Below are 16,829 nucleotides of genomic sequence, written 5' to 3'. Positions count from 1 at the left end.
CTGCACATTATACTTCCACTGCATTACATGTAATCTGACATCTATAATTACATCTTACACTTTACTTGGTACTTTACCTTTTCCTGACAATATTCAGTGAAGTACTAGTATTTTCAATGTTTCCTGAGACACAGAAAAACAAACATACACAGAAAAAAACTCACGTAACATTCTCCATGTAGAAGAACTATTTAAGCTGATGTGCTAAATGTTAAAAAAATAAAAAATACACTTACAGTGTTATTTAATAGCAATAACATTGGTCACTGGATGTTATTTGGCGCCATCTAAGGGTGAAAATAATAACTGCAAAAAATGTTTTTAATGTGTGAATGATTCAAGAGGAACTGGACTTTATTTGTTGGTGCTATTAGAATAGATTGATTGCAGCACTGCTGATGATGTTAAATGGAAAAACATCTGGATGAAGCTCTCCTCTTCAATCCACCTCCCAGCAACATGGTCCAGTCAGAGTCTGAGAGTCACAAGCTGCTGCTGATTCATCCTCTCTGGATCATCAGGACTCAGCTCATCCTCTCTCAGCACAAATACCATCCTGTTTACCTTGACTTCCACCTATGGAACAGAAGAAACAACAGAGGAGATGATTTAGTGTATCCAGAGACTCCTTTTCATCAGGTGCAGCACATCCAGTATAAAGAGCAGCAGGGACTTCAGTCCTGTTCAGAGCAGCTGTGGAGCTCAGTCAGCTTCCTTTCAGCTCTCATGTTAACGTGCTGGAGCTGGAAGCTCACAGACATGCAGAGACTTTTGGCATCAAGTCTGTTTCCTCTGTAGATTTCTCTCAAGTCCACAGAGGAAATAAACTGCTGAGAGTCATGAACGCTTCATTACTGTGCAAACACTTTAGTGATGGATTTACAGCTGTTCCATTTAAATAAAGAGTCTGAGTGTGTTGATGAACATCTCATGTGTTTCTGAATCATCAGCTGACTGATAAACATTGAAGTTATCTGATTAAACTAATGACAGAGATACAGATGTGATGACTGGACCTTAGCAGAGGTTCTGCTCTGTATAAAGACCACATGGTTACTAAATGTAATGATGGTTCTGTGATTTACAGGCTTCAGTCAGACTGATCTCAGAGCTGTGACAAAGATGAAACTGATCAGTTGTTTAGTTTTGAGGTGAGAGAACAAACAGTCTGAGATCAGATTTGATGAATGAGGACCACTGTCTCTATTCATCAAGTAAGGCTGTCAGTTGGAATCCAGATTTATTTCATGAAAACATGAACACAACAAGCTTCAGGATGATCTGATTGGCGGATCGTTGCCTTTCTGTCCAGTCTGTCTCCATTCTCCTCTGACAGCGTCTCTGAAGAAAGCAGCAGCAGGTTTCCAGGAAACACTTTTGATACTGTGTCTAGTACAATACTACTGAAAGAAGTATGGACTGACTCCAACCCTCCACTCACCTCAGAGTCTCCAGTCTACAGTCTGGACTCTCCACAAGATCAAGCAGCTGCTTGACATCTGAATCATTCAGATTGTTGTCACTCAGGTTCAGATGTTTCAGATGAGAGGGGTTGGACATCAGAGCTGAGGCCAGAGTATCACAACTGATGTCTGATATCCTGCAATAACTCAGTCTGAATAAAGAATAAAAGATATTAATAAAATCCATGACAATCAATCAGATGTGTTCAGGTTTTAATTTCCATATCAACATTACTAAGTCCTAATCAATGAGCTGTTCTCTAAAATGAATAGAGTGACTTTGTCCTTATGTTATTGTGGATAATCATCATGTCAGCCTTATACACATTCAGCTAACACTCATCTTTGAGATGACAGACTAAATTTAGGACAGGAAAAAAGAAAATAAGTGGAGGAGGAAATTTACATCTATGTGGATGGAAGTTCTGTATGAACATAAATTAAGTTTGTAATTAAACAAACCAGATCCACAACAGCAACAGACATCCAAGTGAACTAACCCCAGAGTCTCTAGTCTACAGTCTGGACTCTCCAGAAAACCACACAGATGCTTCACTCCTGAATCCTGCAGTGTTAAGTTGTCACTCAGGTCCAGATGTTTCAGATGGGAGGGGTTGGACTTCAGAGCTGAGACCAGATAATCACAGCTGATCTCTGACAAACTGCAGAGATTAAATCTGAATAAAGAATAAAAAATGTTAATAAAATCATTCATGATCAATCAGATGTGTTCAGGTTTTAATGTTCAGATCAACATTACTACGTCCTAATCAATGAGCTGTTCTCTAAAATGAGTAGAGTGACTTTGTCCTTGTGTTATTGTGGATCATCATCATGTCAGCCTTCCACAGATATCATCCAAACATCAACACAACATTCAGACAACTATTCATGTCAATACAGATCAATAACATGCTGCTGACCTCAGTCAAGTGGATCACCTCAGTCAAGTGGATCAATATCAAATCACACATGTTGGAAAACAAACTGTTCATTAGTTCATTGATTCCATGACCTTCTTCTTCCTGTATTTGGTATCTCAGTAGGTTGGTGTTGACTTGATGACTTTCTTCACAGATAGTATGAACAGAAAGAATGATTACAGACTCCAATAACTCTTTAAATGTACATGTGAACACTAGACTGGTCCTAATTTGAGATCAGACCGACCACTGATGACTGAGGAAACACCTGCTGCTATGAAGGGACATGATGCTCCTTCATTTAAACAAACTGTTTGTGGTCCATTTTCTATCTGTCAAGAAAACTGTTTAATCTGATAAAAACATTCAGTGAACTGACCTCAGAGTCTCCAGTTTACAGTTTGGACTCTCCAGTCCAACACACAGATGTTTCACTCCTGAATCCTTCAAGATGTTGTTACTCAGGTCCAACTCTGTCAGATGGGAGGGGTTGGACTTCAGAGCTGAGGCCACAACTTCACAGTGACTCTCTGAGAGTCCACAGTGAGTAAGTCTGCCATGACACATAAATATAAAATATGTTAATATGAATGAAGACACTTTATTATTTACATCATGCATTTGAAGACTAAACAGTTGGACTCATCCTGTTTGACATTTTGTTTTTCACATCAGTGATTCAGCTTCTTATCTGACATGACACAATAATTCTCATCAGTTTCTCTTAAACCTGCAGACTTCTAAACTTTGTTTTGTTTTAATCTGCAAATGAATGGAAATAAATGGAGTTACATTTAGGCTTCTTCCACACAGTCTGTCAGTGTGATCTGATCTCACATCTGACTCTCACATGTGACTCCACAAAGTCATCAAGATTAAAATGATAAAAATGGGGAAAACATACCTTTAAGGCACATTTAGAACAGACTAAAATAGACAATATTAATGTCTAATTAAATATATCAATCAATGGACAGCTCTAATATACTGTATATATAAATAAAGGAGGATAAACAGAAGAAAAACTACATTTTCACAGTGTTTGAAACAGCTGGAGAACATCTCTAACAAAATACAACTGTAATGTTTGCAATAAACAAGTTAAACACTGTTTGATGATTTCGTAGTGTGAAAATTTAAAGAACTAAACTAATGTAAACTGATTTATAACGTTAATCACATCTCGACTCACAGAGCCTTTCTGCAGTTCCTCACAGCTGGAATCAGTCTTCGTCTTCCCTCCCATGATGTGTGATACTTTTTCAGGTCCAACTCATCCAAAACCTCCTCTGACATCTGTAGCATGTAGGCCAGAGCTGAGCAGTGGATCTCAGAGAGTTTCTTCTCTGACTTCAGGAACTCTTGGATCTCCTGATGAACTGAGAGGTCGTTCATCTCCATCAGACAGTGGAAGATGTTGATGTTTCTGTCAGGAGAAATGTTATACATGTTCATCTTCTTCAGGTTGTTGATGGCTCTCTGGGTGATTTCTGGAGTGATCTCTGTCTGACCCAGCAGACCTCTTAACAGTCTCTGGTTGGACTGCAGACAGACGCCATGGAGGAAGCGAACCATCAGGTCCAGGTGACCATTTATACTCTGCAGGGATTCCTCCATAACTCTCTTCAGAAAGACATCCAGAGTTGAATCATTATAGTTTTGTCCCAGGAAGTCCTCCAGCACCTCTGTCTTCCTGTTGGTGTAACAGTGGATCATGTAGACTGCAGCCACAAACTCCTGAACACTCAGATGAACGAAGCAAAACACCTTGTCCTGGTACAGTCTTCTCTCCTCTTTAAAGATCTGTGTCAACACTCCTGAGTACACTGAGGCTGCTCTGATATCGATGCCACACTCTGTCAGGTCTGATTCATAGAAAATCAGGTTTCCTTTCAGCAGCTGATCAAAAGCCAGTTTTCCCAGAGACTCAATCATCTTCCCGGTCTCTGGACTCCAGTGTGGATCTGTCTCAGATCCTCCATCATACTTGACATTCTTCACTTTGATCTGAACCACCAGGAAGTGGATGTACATCTCAGTCAGGGTCTTGGGCAGGTCTCCTCGCTCTCTGGTTTTCAACACATCCTCCAGAACTGTAGCAGAAATCCAGCAGAAGACTGCGATGTGACACATGATGTGGAGGCTTTGTGATGTCTTGATGTGGGAGATGATCCTGCTGGCCTGCTCCCCATCGATGAATCTCTTCCTGAAGTACTCCTCCTTCTGGGGATCAGTGAACCCTCTGACCTCTGTCACCATGTCAACACACTCAGGAGGGATCTGATTGGCTGCTGCAGGTCGTGTGGTTATCCAGACGTGAGCAGACGGAAGCAGTTTCCCCCTGATGAGGTTTGTCAGCAGCACATCCACTGAGGTGGACTCTGTAACATCAGTCAGGATCTCATTGTTGTGGAAGTCCAGAGGAAGTCGACACTCATCCAGACCGTCAAAGATGAACACAACCTGGAACTCTTCAAAGCTGCAGATTCCTGCTTCTTTGGTTTCAGTGAAGAAGTGATGAACAAGTTCCACCAAGCTGAACTTTCTCTCTTTCAACACATTCAGCTCTCTGAAAGTAAATGGAAATGAGAAGTGGATGTTCTGGTTGGCTTTGTCTTCAGCCCAGTCCAGAGTGAACTTCTGTGTTAAGACTGTTTTCCCAATACCAGCCACTCCCTTTGTCATCACTCTTCTGATTGGTTTATGTCTTCCAGGTGAGGCTTTAAAGATGTCTTCTGGTCTGATGGTTGTTTCTGGTCTGTCTAGTTTCCTGGATGCTGTTTCAATCTCTCTGACCTCATGTTCATCATTGACCTCTGCAGTCTCTCCCTCTGTGATGTAGAGCTCTGTGTAGATCTCATTCAGAAGAGTTGAGTTTCCTGCTTTAGCAATCCCCTCAAACACACACTGGAACTTCTCCTTCAGAGTAGATTTAAGTTTACGTTGACAAACTGCAGCTTCATGCTCTGAATGAACAAACAAGAAATATAATATATGACTAAATTACACAATAAGTAATCCAATACTTCCTGCACCTTAAGAATAAGTGTGGTCAATATATATCATTCCATCTCTTGAGACATTTGTAAATGTTTAATTTATTCATCAGGTTCAATGTTTAGAGAAATCCTCTTACTACTCTGCAGACGATCAGCCAGCTCCACCTGCTTCATTCTCTTCAGGAAGTTCAGTGTGATCTTCACAAATGCATCTCTGCTGCTCCTCCTATGCTCTTCATCCTCACCCTCCAACACCTCCTTATCCAACCTCTGACTCTCTAAGCATTCTGGGTAATCTGGATTTAGATCCCTCTGAATCTTCTTCAGCTCGTTCTTCACAAAAGTGACAATGTTGTCCTCCAGCAGCTGGAACAGAAAACTATATGAATGACAACCAGACTGAAATCATGGAGACACACATCAGATCCATGTTGGACAGACTGACAGTCCACTGGTTTACAAAGAGCAGCATGGAGATGATGGAAAGTAGTTGTTGTCCATGTACAGACCTTAAATATGGAGTACTGGTGTGTTTGATGCTGATCAACAGACTGACCACTAAGAACAGTTAAACTCTGCTGCTCCACTCTGTGAATGAATCATCAACAATTAGTTCACATTATTGTTGTTGTGAGTCTGGTTTCTGCTGTATCTTCGTAGATGGAGAGAAATCCTCAGTTTATCAGGTTCAAACAACGAAAAGATGAAATTTGTTCAAGTCCAACAAATATATATCACATTTGTAAACTCAGTAAGCCTCTGACATCACACAGTAACTACACCCAGACAGATGCTGCTTTCCAGAGTGTGTACAGGAGAGACGTATTGTGGCTCTACAGTAGTAGGATGTGCTCAGAAGTACACCTGACCATAACGTTAAATGTGGATTCATTTTAAATTCATTCGTAACTGACTTTTGTACAGTTGAGTGTTTTTGTCTTTTAAAGGTAATTTCAGCATCCTTTGATCGATCACTTTTCATAGACACACAGCTGGGTTCAGGTTTAAGGTCAGCTCTCTCTTCTCTCTGATGACTCCTAGGAGACAAAGATGAAAATCATTACCTCACAGTTACTGAAGCTGCTATAAAAAGTATAAAGAGCAGATCACTGTGGACCGACTGTACCACTGAGACCAGCTGTAAACCTGACTGACCACAAGAGACACTGCAGTCAATCATCATACTGTGTTAAAAACTTACCACGATGAAGTGATTTAGTTTCACCAACTGAGACTGGACAAAATTATAAATCTCCTCAAGACTATTACAGCACGTTTTAATTGTTGGCTGGTGGCCAGTGCCTGGAAGCAACTGTTGTGTCTTTATCTTTCGTTTAAGCAGATGCTAATAGCTATCATGGCAGTGCTACATTCCAGTTCAATTGCAAGTTGTAAGCCGTTTGAAATGACGCTGCAAACAGAGCAGGATGCGTGTATAACAGTACATTACTTCCTCTAACACTGACATTCTTGTTTGATGATAAAATCTGTGTGACAACAGGAACAGAGAATATAACAGTCTCATGTATGTCTCTCTGGTCATCATCTGACCCAGACTAGCTGGACTGGACATCGTCCAATATTCAACAAGAAAATTATACCATGTCCAATAAATTCACATCCATCCAACAAATTACAGTCAATGATGAACCAGTGACACTATACTCTCAGAAACAGTTTACCTCTGGGCATCAGGGGAAACTTGTCCTTTAAAGTTGATAAGAAAATGTTTTGACTGGTCACTCTTGAAGGACACACAGCTAGGTTCAGGTGAGTCTGGTCTTTGATGGATCCTGAAAGAAAAACAGTAATGATGAACTCACTGAAGCTCAGATATCCAGTTAAATGATTTCTAATATTTCTGTACTTGCTGTAACATTATCTTACCTTTTCTCAGATAAATGTTGTTGTTTAAAATCATGTTCCCCACTCAGAGTGGTTTTAGAGGGAGGGACTCCCTCCTCTCTGTCCTCACACTGATCCATGCTGCTGGATTCACATCAGCTCACACACACTTTCTACCTTTACCTGAAGAGGAAACACAAATCATTCACCTGAACATCAAATCCTTGACATCATTTCTACTGTAAAAGCATCAGCTGCTCCTCCAGTGACTGGTTCTTATTCTCTGTTTCATATCAGTGTCAGTGGATGAAGTCAGACAGCAGAGACAGAGACTCTACTATCAGCTGCTGTTCTTCTACTATTAGTCCACTAGATGGAGTCATGAAGCTGTAGAAGTGAAAGGCAGTTGAATCGACACAGACTTACGTTTTATTTCAACTTTAATGGTGGAGATGACGATTTTATATCCGGAGATAAAAACAAAATGCAGTTTATATTCTGAAGAAAGCAAACAAAAATCAGCTGATCATCATTTTGTTTGATTCCAGAGAATCAGTAATCTAAATAACAGACTGATCTTCAAACACAAGAGTGATCCAAACTTATTAATGAAATAAGAAGTGAACACCTTCTACAAACATTACAGAGCAGAAACAAACTTACAGTTTATTAAAACAGTCCACAGAGCTGAAGAAGAAGACTCCACTCCACACCTGGACACTAGAGACTCTGACACAGGTGAGCTACTTTCTGGAACGAGTCAGGCGTCACCTGTGATGGAGGCAGAACAGGTTAGACAGGTTCAACAGGAGCAGCAGTCTAGTTCATTTAACATTCAAGGTCCCAAATAATGAGTTTTGATCTGACAAGTAATGCTTCTGTCTGGTCTCGTTTTCCCCTTTATTCTGTCATTCCCTTTAAATGTCTTCTATGATTCTTATTTTACACTGACCTCTTTTGAAACTGGACTGATTTTAACATGACCTGCTCTGCTCAGTGATTTTAATCCAATATATACTATATGTGAGTTATTTTCAATCCTCCCCACTGATAATTACGTCTACAAAGATCTCTTGTTTTTCTGAATGGACTGATTCTCCTGTGATTTAATCCCAAAAATGAGTTTTGTTCATCTTTTATTCCGGATGGATGTCAGAAAACAATCAGCTTCCTGAAGAAGTGTGACACTAAATCTAAAATATGTTTCATGTTTGTGTGTTCAGCTTTGACTGAGTTAGGACTGATGATTGTTTACTCCTTTGTCTTTTTGGACTTTATCATCTGCACTAATCAGGCTTTTAGTCACTTCACAGTTTCTCTTTCTGTTTACACACACACACATATAAAGAGGGGCATCTGAACTATGAATGGAATGAACAGAGGCCAACAGTCTTAAACCACGTTATACTTAAAGGTAAACTCTGATGCCTTCAGGTCGACAGTTTTTAAAATCTTCAAGTGACATTAACTCATGAAAAGAGGCAAAGTTATTACTTTTACTCGCTGAACACCATTTGTCAAAAAGTAGACTTTATTCTCAAGCAAAATCAACATGGGATGATGTGACTGTTTGAGATTTCCGAATCGTTGTCTATACACCTCCAGTATGAATTCAAACACACTGAGCTTCGTCATCTTGCAGATGATTACCAAACATTAAAAACATTAAACTAATAATACACTATGGAAAAAATACAACCAATATTTTTTAATATTACGTTAAAAATATAAAAAGCACTTGATTAACAAGGAATATAGTCAGCACAGACTTAAAGACGTCAGTTTATGTTGATGTTCAAACAGCAGTTCTTCACATTATTCAAACTAAAGACTTACATTTTATTGAAGCTGATATAACTGATATAATAAACACAGATGATAATAAGTGTTTTTAAATGATCTAATCCCAGAAACTATCATGATCACATAAACAGAGATAATGTTAACTGACGCCTTCAGGAAACACACATCTCTTTCAATGTTGTAGGAAAACATAGTCGGCAGTGTTACATCTGAAAAATGCGTTTATGATGCTTTTCATGGTGAAAAAGTGAACTGTAAGAGAGTCAGCATGACAGTCACTGACAGGAAGCTACAGTGCTAGAAAATAAGTCCTTTCTTTTCCTCCTTTGGTGAGCCATCAAATGGAGAAACTGTCCTCATTGTTTAGTATTGGGAGGACAGAATATTAGGAACAGTCCAATGTACAGCAGTGAGCCACTGTCAACAAGCAGAAGGTATCAGCAGCAGAAAGCTTAAATGTCCAATTTTTGCTGAATGCTCCTTGAATGAAAATAGAGACAACAGTAAGATGTTGCGGCTGATTCAACCTCTCTGGATCATCAGGACTCAGCTCATCCTCTCTCAGCACACATACTGTCCTGTTTATGATGACACCCACCTACAGAGAGAAGAAACAACAGAGGAGATGATTTAGTGTTTCCAGAGTCTCTATGGCATCAAGTGTCAGTCAGTGATGCAGCACATCCAGTATAAAGAGCAGCAGGGACTTCAGTCCTGTTCAGAGCAGCTGTGGAGCTCAGCCAGCTTCCTTTCAGCTCTCATGTTAATGTGTTGGAGCTGGAAGCTCACAGACCTGCAGAGACTTTTAGGATCAAGTCTGTTTCCTCTGCAGATTTCTCTCAAGTCCACAAAGGAAATAAACTGCTGAGAGTCATGAACGCTTCATTACTGCACAAACATTTTATGGATATGATGGATTTACAGCTGTTCCATTTAAATAAAGACTCTGAATGTGTTGATGAATATCTCACGTGTTTCTGAAGCATCAACTAACTAATAAACATTGAAGATATCTGAAGAAACTAATGACAGAGACACAGATGTGATGAATGGACCTCAGCAGAGGTTCTGCTCTGTATAAAGACCACATGGTTACTAAATGTAATGATGGTTCTGTGATTTACAGGCTTCAGTCAGACTGATCTCAGAGCTGTGACAAAGATGAAACTAATCAGTTGTTTAGTTTTGAGGTGAGAAAACAAACACTCTGAGATCAGATTTAATGAATGAGGACCACTGTCTCTATTTATCTAGTAAGGCTGACAGCTGGAATCCAGATTTATTTCCTGAAAACATGAACACAACAAGCTTCAGGATGATCAGATTGGCTGACTGTTGTCTCTGTCTTTCTGCCCAGTCTGTCTCCTTTCTTCTCTGACAGTGTCTCTGAAGAAAGCAGCAGCAATACTACTGAAAGAAATATGGACTGACTCCAACTCTCCACTCACTTCAGAGTCTCCAGTCTACAGTCTGGACTCTTCACAAGATCAAGAAGCTGCTTCACATCTGAATCCTGCAGGTTGTTGTTACTCAGGTCCAGATGTTTCAGATGGGAGGGGATGGACTTCAGAGCTGAGACCAGATAATCACAGCTGGTCTTTGACAAACTGCAGCAACTCAATCTGAATAAAGAATAAAAGATGTTAATAAAATCATTGATAATCAATCAAATGTGTTCATGTTTTAATGTTCAGATCAACATTACTACGTCCTATTCAATGAGTTGTTCTCTAAAATGAGTAGAGTGACTTTGTCCTTGTGTTATTGTGGATCATCATCTCATGTCAGCCTTCTACACTTTCAACTAACACTCATCTTTGAGATGACAGACTAAATTTAGGACAAGAAAAGAGACAATATGAGCAGGAGGAAATTTACATCTTTATTAATAGAAGTTCTGTATGAACATAAATTAATTTCAGTTTGTAATTAAACAAATCAGATCCACAATAGTAAAAGAGATCCAGTGAACTGACCCCAGAGTCTCCAGTCTACAGTCTGGACTCTGCAGAAAACCACACAGATGCTTCACTCCTGAATCCACCAGGTTTAAGTTGTCACTCAGGTCCAGATGTTTCAGATGGGAGGGGTTGGACTTCAGAGCTGACACCAGATAATCACAGCTGATCTTTGACAAATTGCAGCAACTCAATCTGAATGAAGAATAAAAGATGTTAATAAAATCATTGATAATCAATCAGATGTGTTCAGGTTTTAATGTTCAGAACAACATTACTACGTCCTAATCAATGAGCTGTTCTGTTCTCTGATCATGACCATCATCATGTCAGCCTTCTACAGACATCATCCAAACATCAACACAACATTCAGACAAGTATTCATGTCAACACAGATCAATGACATGATGCTGACCTCAGTCAAGTCTCTCATAACAGGATCAATATCAAATCACACACGTTGGAAAAAGAATGTTCATTAATTCATTGATTCCATGACCTTCTTCTTCCTGTATTTGGTTTCTCAGTAGGTTTGTGTTGTTAAAATGTTAAAGGAAAAGTTCATATTTTCAAGTCTGTCTTCAAACAACAGTCACATGTCAGATGTACATTACAGAGTTCTTATAATTCCTGCTATCCACACTGACAGTGAAGTGGTCTCTTCCTAACACAACTACACTCTAAGAAATTACTTGATAAGTTTCTTCACAGACAGTATGAACAGAAAGAATGATTACTGACTCCAATAACTCTTTAAATGTACATGTGAACACTAGACTGGTCCTGATTTGAGATCAGACCGACCACTGATGACTGAGGAGACACCTCCTGATATTAAGGAACATGATGCTCCTTCATTTAAACCAACTGTTTGTGGTCCATTTTCTATCTGTCAATCCTGACAAGAGAACTGTTTAATCTGATAAAAACATTCAGGGAGCTGACCTCAGAGTCTCCAGTCTACAGGTTGGGCTCTTCAGTCCAACACACAACTTCTTCACTCCTGAATCCTGCAGGTAGTTGTTGTAGCTCAGGTCCAGCTCTGTCAGATGGGAGGGGTTGGACTTCAGAGCAGAGGCCACAACTTCACAGTGACTCTCTGAGAGTCCACAGCCAGAAAATCTGTCATGACACATAAATATAAAACATGTTAATATGAATGAAGACACTTTATTATTTACTTCATGCATTTGAAGACTAAACAGTTGGACTCATCCTGTCTGACATTTTGTTCTTCACATCAGTGATTCAGCTTCTTATCTGACATGACACAAAAATTCTCATCAGTTTGTCTTGAATGTGCAGACTTCTAAACTTTTCTTTGTTTTAATTTGCAAATGAATGGAGAGATAAATGGAGTTACATTTAGGCTTCTTCCACACAGTGATCTGATCTCACGTCTGACTCCACAAAGTCATCATGATTAAAATGATAAAAATGTGGAAAACAACCCCTTTAAGGCACAATTACATATTTTAATCAACAGACAGCTCTAATATACTGTATATCTAAATAAAAGAAGAGAAACAGAAGAAAATCTACATTCTCACAGTGTTTGAAACAGCTAGATCTGTAACAAAACACAACTGACATTTAATGTTTACAATAAACAAGTTGAACACTGTTTAATAGGGTTATAATTTTATAGTGTGAACATTTAAAGAATTAAGCTAATGTAAACTGATTTGTAATGTTAATCACATCTGGACTCACAGAGCCTTTCTGCAGTTCCTCACAGCTGGAATCAGTCTCCGTTGTCCCTCCTTTGATGTGTTGAACTTGTTCAGGTTCAACTCATCCAGAATCTCCTCTGACATCTGCAGCATGTAGGCCAGAGCTGAGCAGTGGATCTCAGAGAGTTTCTCCTCTAATCTGTTCTCTGACTTCAGGAACTCTTGGATCTCCTGATGAACTGAGAGGTCGTTCATCTCCATCAGACAGTGGAAGATGTTGATGTTTCTGTCAGGAGAAATGTTGTCCATGTTCATCTTCTTCAGGTTGTTGATGGCTCTCTGGATGATTTCTGGACTGATCTCTGTCTGACCCAGCAGACCTCTTAACAGTCTCTGGTTGGACTGCAGACAGACGCCATGGAGGAAGCGAACCAACAGGTCCAGGTGACCATTTATACTCAGCAGGGATTTCTCCTTGACTCTGTTTAGAAAGACATCCAGAGTTGAATCATTGTAGTTTTGTCCCAGGAAGTCCTCCAGCACCTCTGTCTTCCTGTTGGCGTAACAGTGGATCATGTAGACTGCAGCCAGAAACTCCTGAACGCTCAGATGGACGAAGCAGAACACCTTGTCCTGGTACAGTCCTCTCTCCTCTTTAAAGATCTGTGTCAACACTCCTGAGTACACTGAGGCTGCTCTGATATCGATGCCACACTCTGTCAGGTCTGATTCATAGAAGATCAGGTTTCCTTTCAGCAGCTGATCAAAGGCCAGTTTTCCCAGAGACTCAATCATCTTCCTGGTCTCTGGACTCCAGTGTAGATCTGTCTCAGATCCTCCATCATACTTGACCTTCTTCACTTTGGTCTGAACCACCAGGAAGTGGACGTACATCTCAGTCAGGGTCTTGGGCAGCTCTCCTCGCTCTCTGGTTTTCAACACATCCTCCAGAACTGTAGCAGAGATCCAGCAGAAGACTGGGATGTGACACATGATGTGGAGGCTTCGTGATGTCTTGATGTGGGAGATGATCCTGCTGGCCTGCTCCTCGTCTCTGAATCTCTTCCTGAAGTACTCCTCCTTCTGAGTGTCAGTGAACCCTCTGACCTCTGTCACCATGTCAACACAGTCAGGAGGGATCTGATTGGCTGCTGCAGGTCGTGTGGTTATCCAGAGGTGAGCAGAGGGAAGCAGTTTCCCCCTGATGAGGTTTGTCAGCAGCACATCCACTGAGGTGGACTCTGTAACATCAGTCAGGTTCTCAGCGTTGTGGAAGTCCAGAGGAAGTCGACACTCATCCAGACCGTCAAAGATGAACACAACCTTGAACTCTTCAAAGTTGCAGATTCCTGCTTCTTTGGTTTCAGTGAAGAAGTGATGAACAAGTTCCACCAAGCTGAACTTTCTCTCTTTCAACACATTCAGCTCTCTGAAAGTGAATGGAAATGTGAACTGGATGTCCTGGTTGGCTTTGTCTTCAGCCCAGTCCAGAGTGAACTTCTGTGTTAAGACTGTTTTCCCAATGCCAGCCACTCCCTTTGTCATCACTCTTCTGATTGGTTTATGTCTTCCAGGTGAGGCTTTAAAGATGTCTTCTGGTCTGATGGTTGTTTCTGGTCTGTCTAGTTTCCTGGATGATGTTTCAATCTGTCTGACCTCATGTTCATCATTGACCTCTGTAGTCTCTCCCTCTGTGATGTAGAGCTCTGTGTAGATCTCATTCAGAAGAGCTGAGTTTCCTGCTTTAGCAATCCCCTCAAACACACACTGGAACTTCTCCTTCAGAGTAGATTTAAGTTTACGTTGACAAACTGGAGCAAAATCGTCTGAGTAAATACAACTGAGAACATCTGGGTCATGACTTTTCCTTGATTTATTATCTCTGTTTTCAGTCCAGGCCTCTAGTTCAGGTTCACGCTTCCTAAAAAACAAAGGGCAGATTCTATAATGAACCCAGAACACCTTGAGACAAGATCTTTAAAATATAAATCACTGTGAAAATGTGTTTTGATCATCAATCCACTCTGAGTGAACCACAAACCACCAAGAAAGCTTCATAGACATGTCTCTTAACATCCAGACAGTAACATTCAGAAACTAGTCCAGGTGTGTTTTATGGTGATGGACAGAGTGACCACTGAGAACATTTAAACTCTGCTGCTTTCACTTTCTCCGGACATAAACAAAGGACAGACTCTGCACTGGAACACACTGATATCATGTCTATACTGATGCAGACACATTTAATAATTCATCTACACAGTCAGCTCCTGGTTTGCTTATTCATTAAAACACATTTCTTCTTTAATGCTCATGTTGTTCTTTTAACTTGATGGAGACTCTCAATGGAGTAGCTCCAGGAGCAACTTTGGTCATGATGTGAGATCTTCCACACTGACATTCTTGTTTGATAATAAAGTTTAAATGAATCAAACTCCCAGCCATTTGTTATTTTAAAATCTGTGCGAGAACAGAAACCGAGAATATAACAGTCTCATGTATGTTTCACTGGTCATCATCTGAACCAGACTGGTTGGACTGGACAGCGTCCAATATTCAACAAGGCAATTATACGTATACGTATATATCCAATAAATTCCCATCTATCCAACAAATTACAGTCAAAGATGAACCAGTAACACTATACTCTCAGTAACAGTTTACCTCTGATCATTAGGGGAAACTTGTCCTTCAAAGACGATAAAACACTCTTTTGACTGGTCACTCTTGAAGGACACACAGCTGGGTTCAGGTGACTCTGGTCTCTGATGGATCCTGAAAGAAAAACAGTAATGATGAACTCACTGAAGTTCAGATATTTAGTTAAATGATTTCAAATATTTCTGTACGAGCTGTAACATTGTCTTACCTTTTCTCAGATAAATGTTGTTTAAAGTCATGTTCACCACTCAGAGTGGTTTTAGAGGGAGGGACCTCCTCTCTGTCCTCACACTGATCCATGCTGCTAGATTCACATCAGCTCACACACACTTTCTACCTTCATCTGCAGAGGAAACACAAATCATTCACCTGAACATCAAATCCTTGACATCATTGGTCATGAAGCTGCAGAAGTGAAAACAGACACAGACTCTGCGACTTCATCAAGAACTTTTACATTTTGTTTTGAAAGGTTTCAAAGGAAACCGCAGCAAACATTCAGTTTTATTCTAGTAAATAAAAACATAATGCAGTTTAATTTCAGAAGAAAGCAAACAGATCAGCTGATCATCATATTGTTAGATTCCAATGAATGAATCAATGAAGCGATGTTACTATAAAGGCAACGTCCCCCTCTATATATAATGCACAGTCTCTGTCCTACTATCACTTTTTATTTTACAAATACTTCAGATCATGTCTAATAATTCTGGTGAATATAAAGAAGTTTCTTCATCAGAAATGTTATCGAGGAAAACATGTTGTTATTATGAAGAATAAATCTAAACTGGATGAAACTGAAGCGGAGTAACGTCCGTTCAACTGAATCAATGCGCGCTCCCGAGGCTCACCTGTCTCTGCTGTGCTCACACACATAGACACAAAATGGCGGATAGATTTACAGTTGCCTATTCGTCCTTTAGGCTACTTTACATTATCAGCTCCGTCTCAGTTAACGTGAACTATTTCTGAAGTATTTCTGCTGGAACTAAACTGATGTTAAAGAGTTAAACATTATAAACTACTGACTTTACCTTCAGACGGAGGTTTACACAGAGAAAAATATCTGCGACACAACGTTGATGAAAGTGAAAGTAACTTTAGACTTAAATCTGAGGCTGGATCCAGATTAATGAAGATTTAATTATTTAATTTAATTTAATCTGATCATCATATTGTTTGATTCCAGTTAATCATTTATCTAATAATAATTTAGACTGATCTTACTTACAGTTTATTCAACCAGTCCAAAGAGCTGAAGAAGACTCCACTCCGCACCTGGAAAACTAAACAGGTGAGCTACTTCCTGGAACGAGCCAACTTTACCTGCGATAGGCAGGACAGGTAGGAGGGATGTAGATTTTCACAATAAGATGACAGTTTATCAGACATATATGATCGTGGTTCATTTAATTACTGTTATTGTCAGATTGAAACGACTTTCTCTGATAGTTTCTATGTTGTATGAAAACATAGTCTGCAGTTTTATATCTAAAAAACACAT

General features: G+C 39.8%; 2 protein-coding genes across 2 annotated transcripts; both read right to left on the bottom strand.

Moving 5' to 3' along the window:
• Nucleotides 1-1,032: 1,032 nt before the first annotated feature.
• On the bottom strand, nucleotides 1,033-5,739 carry LOC311509019 (NACHT, LRR and PYD domains-containing protein 3-like). Its single transcript, XM_084574037.1, has 5 exons — nucleotides 5,523-5,739; nucleotides 3,579-5,352; nucleotides 2,766-2,939; nucleotides 1,964-2,140; nucleotides 1,033-1,615 (listed from the first exon to the last, which is right to left on the bottom strand). The coding sequence occupies exons 1-5, from the start codon at nucleotides 5,557-5,559 to the stop codon at nucleotides 1,438-1,440; spliced, it is 2,340 nt and encodes a 779-aa protein (XP_084430163.1). The 5' UTR covers nucleotides 5,560-5,739; the 3' UTR covers nucleotides 1,033-1,437.
• Nucleotides 5,740-8,762: 3,023 nt separating this feature from the next.
• Nucleotides 8,763-16,612, bottom strand: LOC311509018 (NACHT, LRR and PYD domains-containing protein 3-like). The gene is made up of 8 exons (XM_084574036.1): nucleotides 16,557-16,612; nucleotides 15,534-15,668; nucleotides 15,329-15,439; nucleotides 12,705-14,585; nucleotides 11,937-12,113; nucleotides 11,010-11,186; nucleotides 10,482-10,655; nucleotides 8,763-9,631 (listed from the first exon to the last, which is right to left on the bottom strand). The coding sequence occupies exons 2-8, from the start codon at nucleotides 15,623-15,625 to the stop codon at nucleotides 9,616-9,618; spliced, it is 2,628 nt and encodes an 875-aa protein (XP_084430162.1). The 5' UTR covers nucleotides 15,626-15,668; nucleotides 16,557-16,612; the 3' UTR covers nucleotides 8,763-9,615.
• Between the last annotated feature and the right edge of the window lie 217 nt (nucleotides 16,613-16,829).

The sequence above is a fragment of the Chelon labrosus genome (assembly GCF_963514085.1).
Source record: "Chelon labrosus genome assembly, chromosome: 24".
Taxonomy (NCBI): domain Eukaryota; kingdom Metazoa; phylum Chordata; class Actinopteri; order Mugiliformes; family Mugilidae; genus Chelon; species Chelon labrosus.
This window is presented reverse-complemented; position numbering and strand designations above follow the sequence as displayed.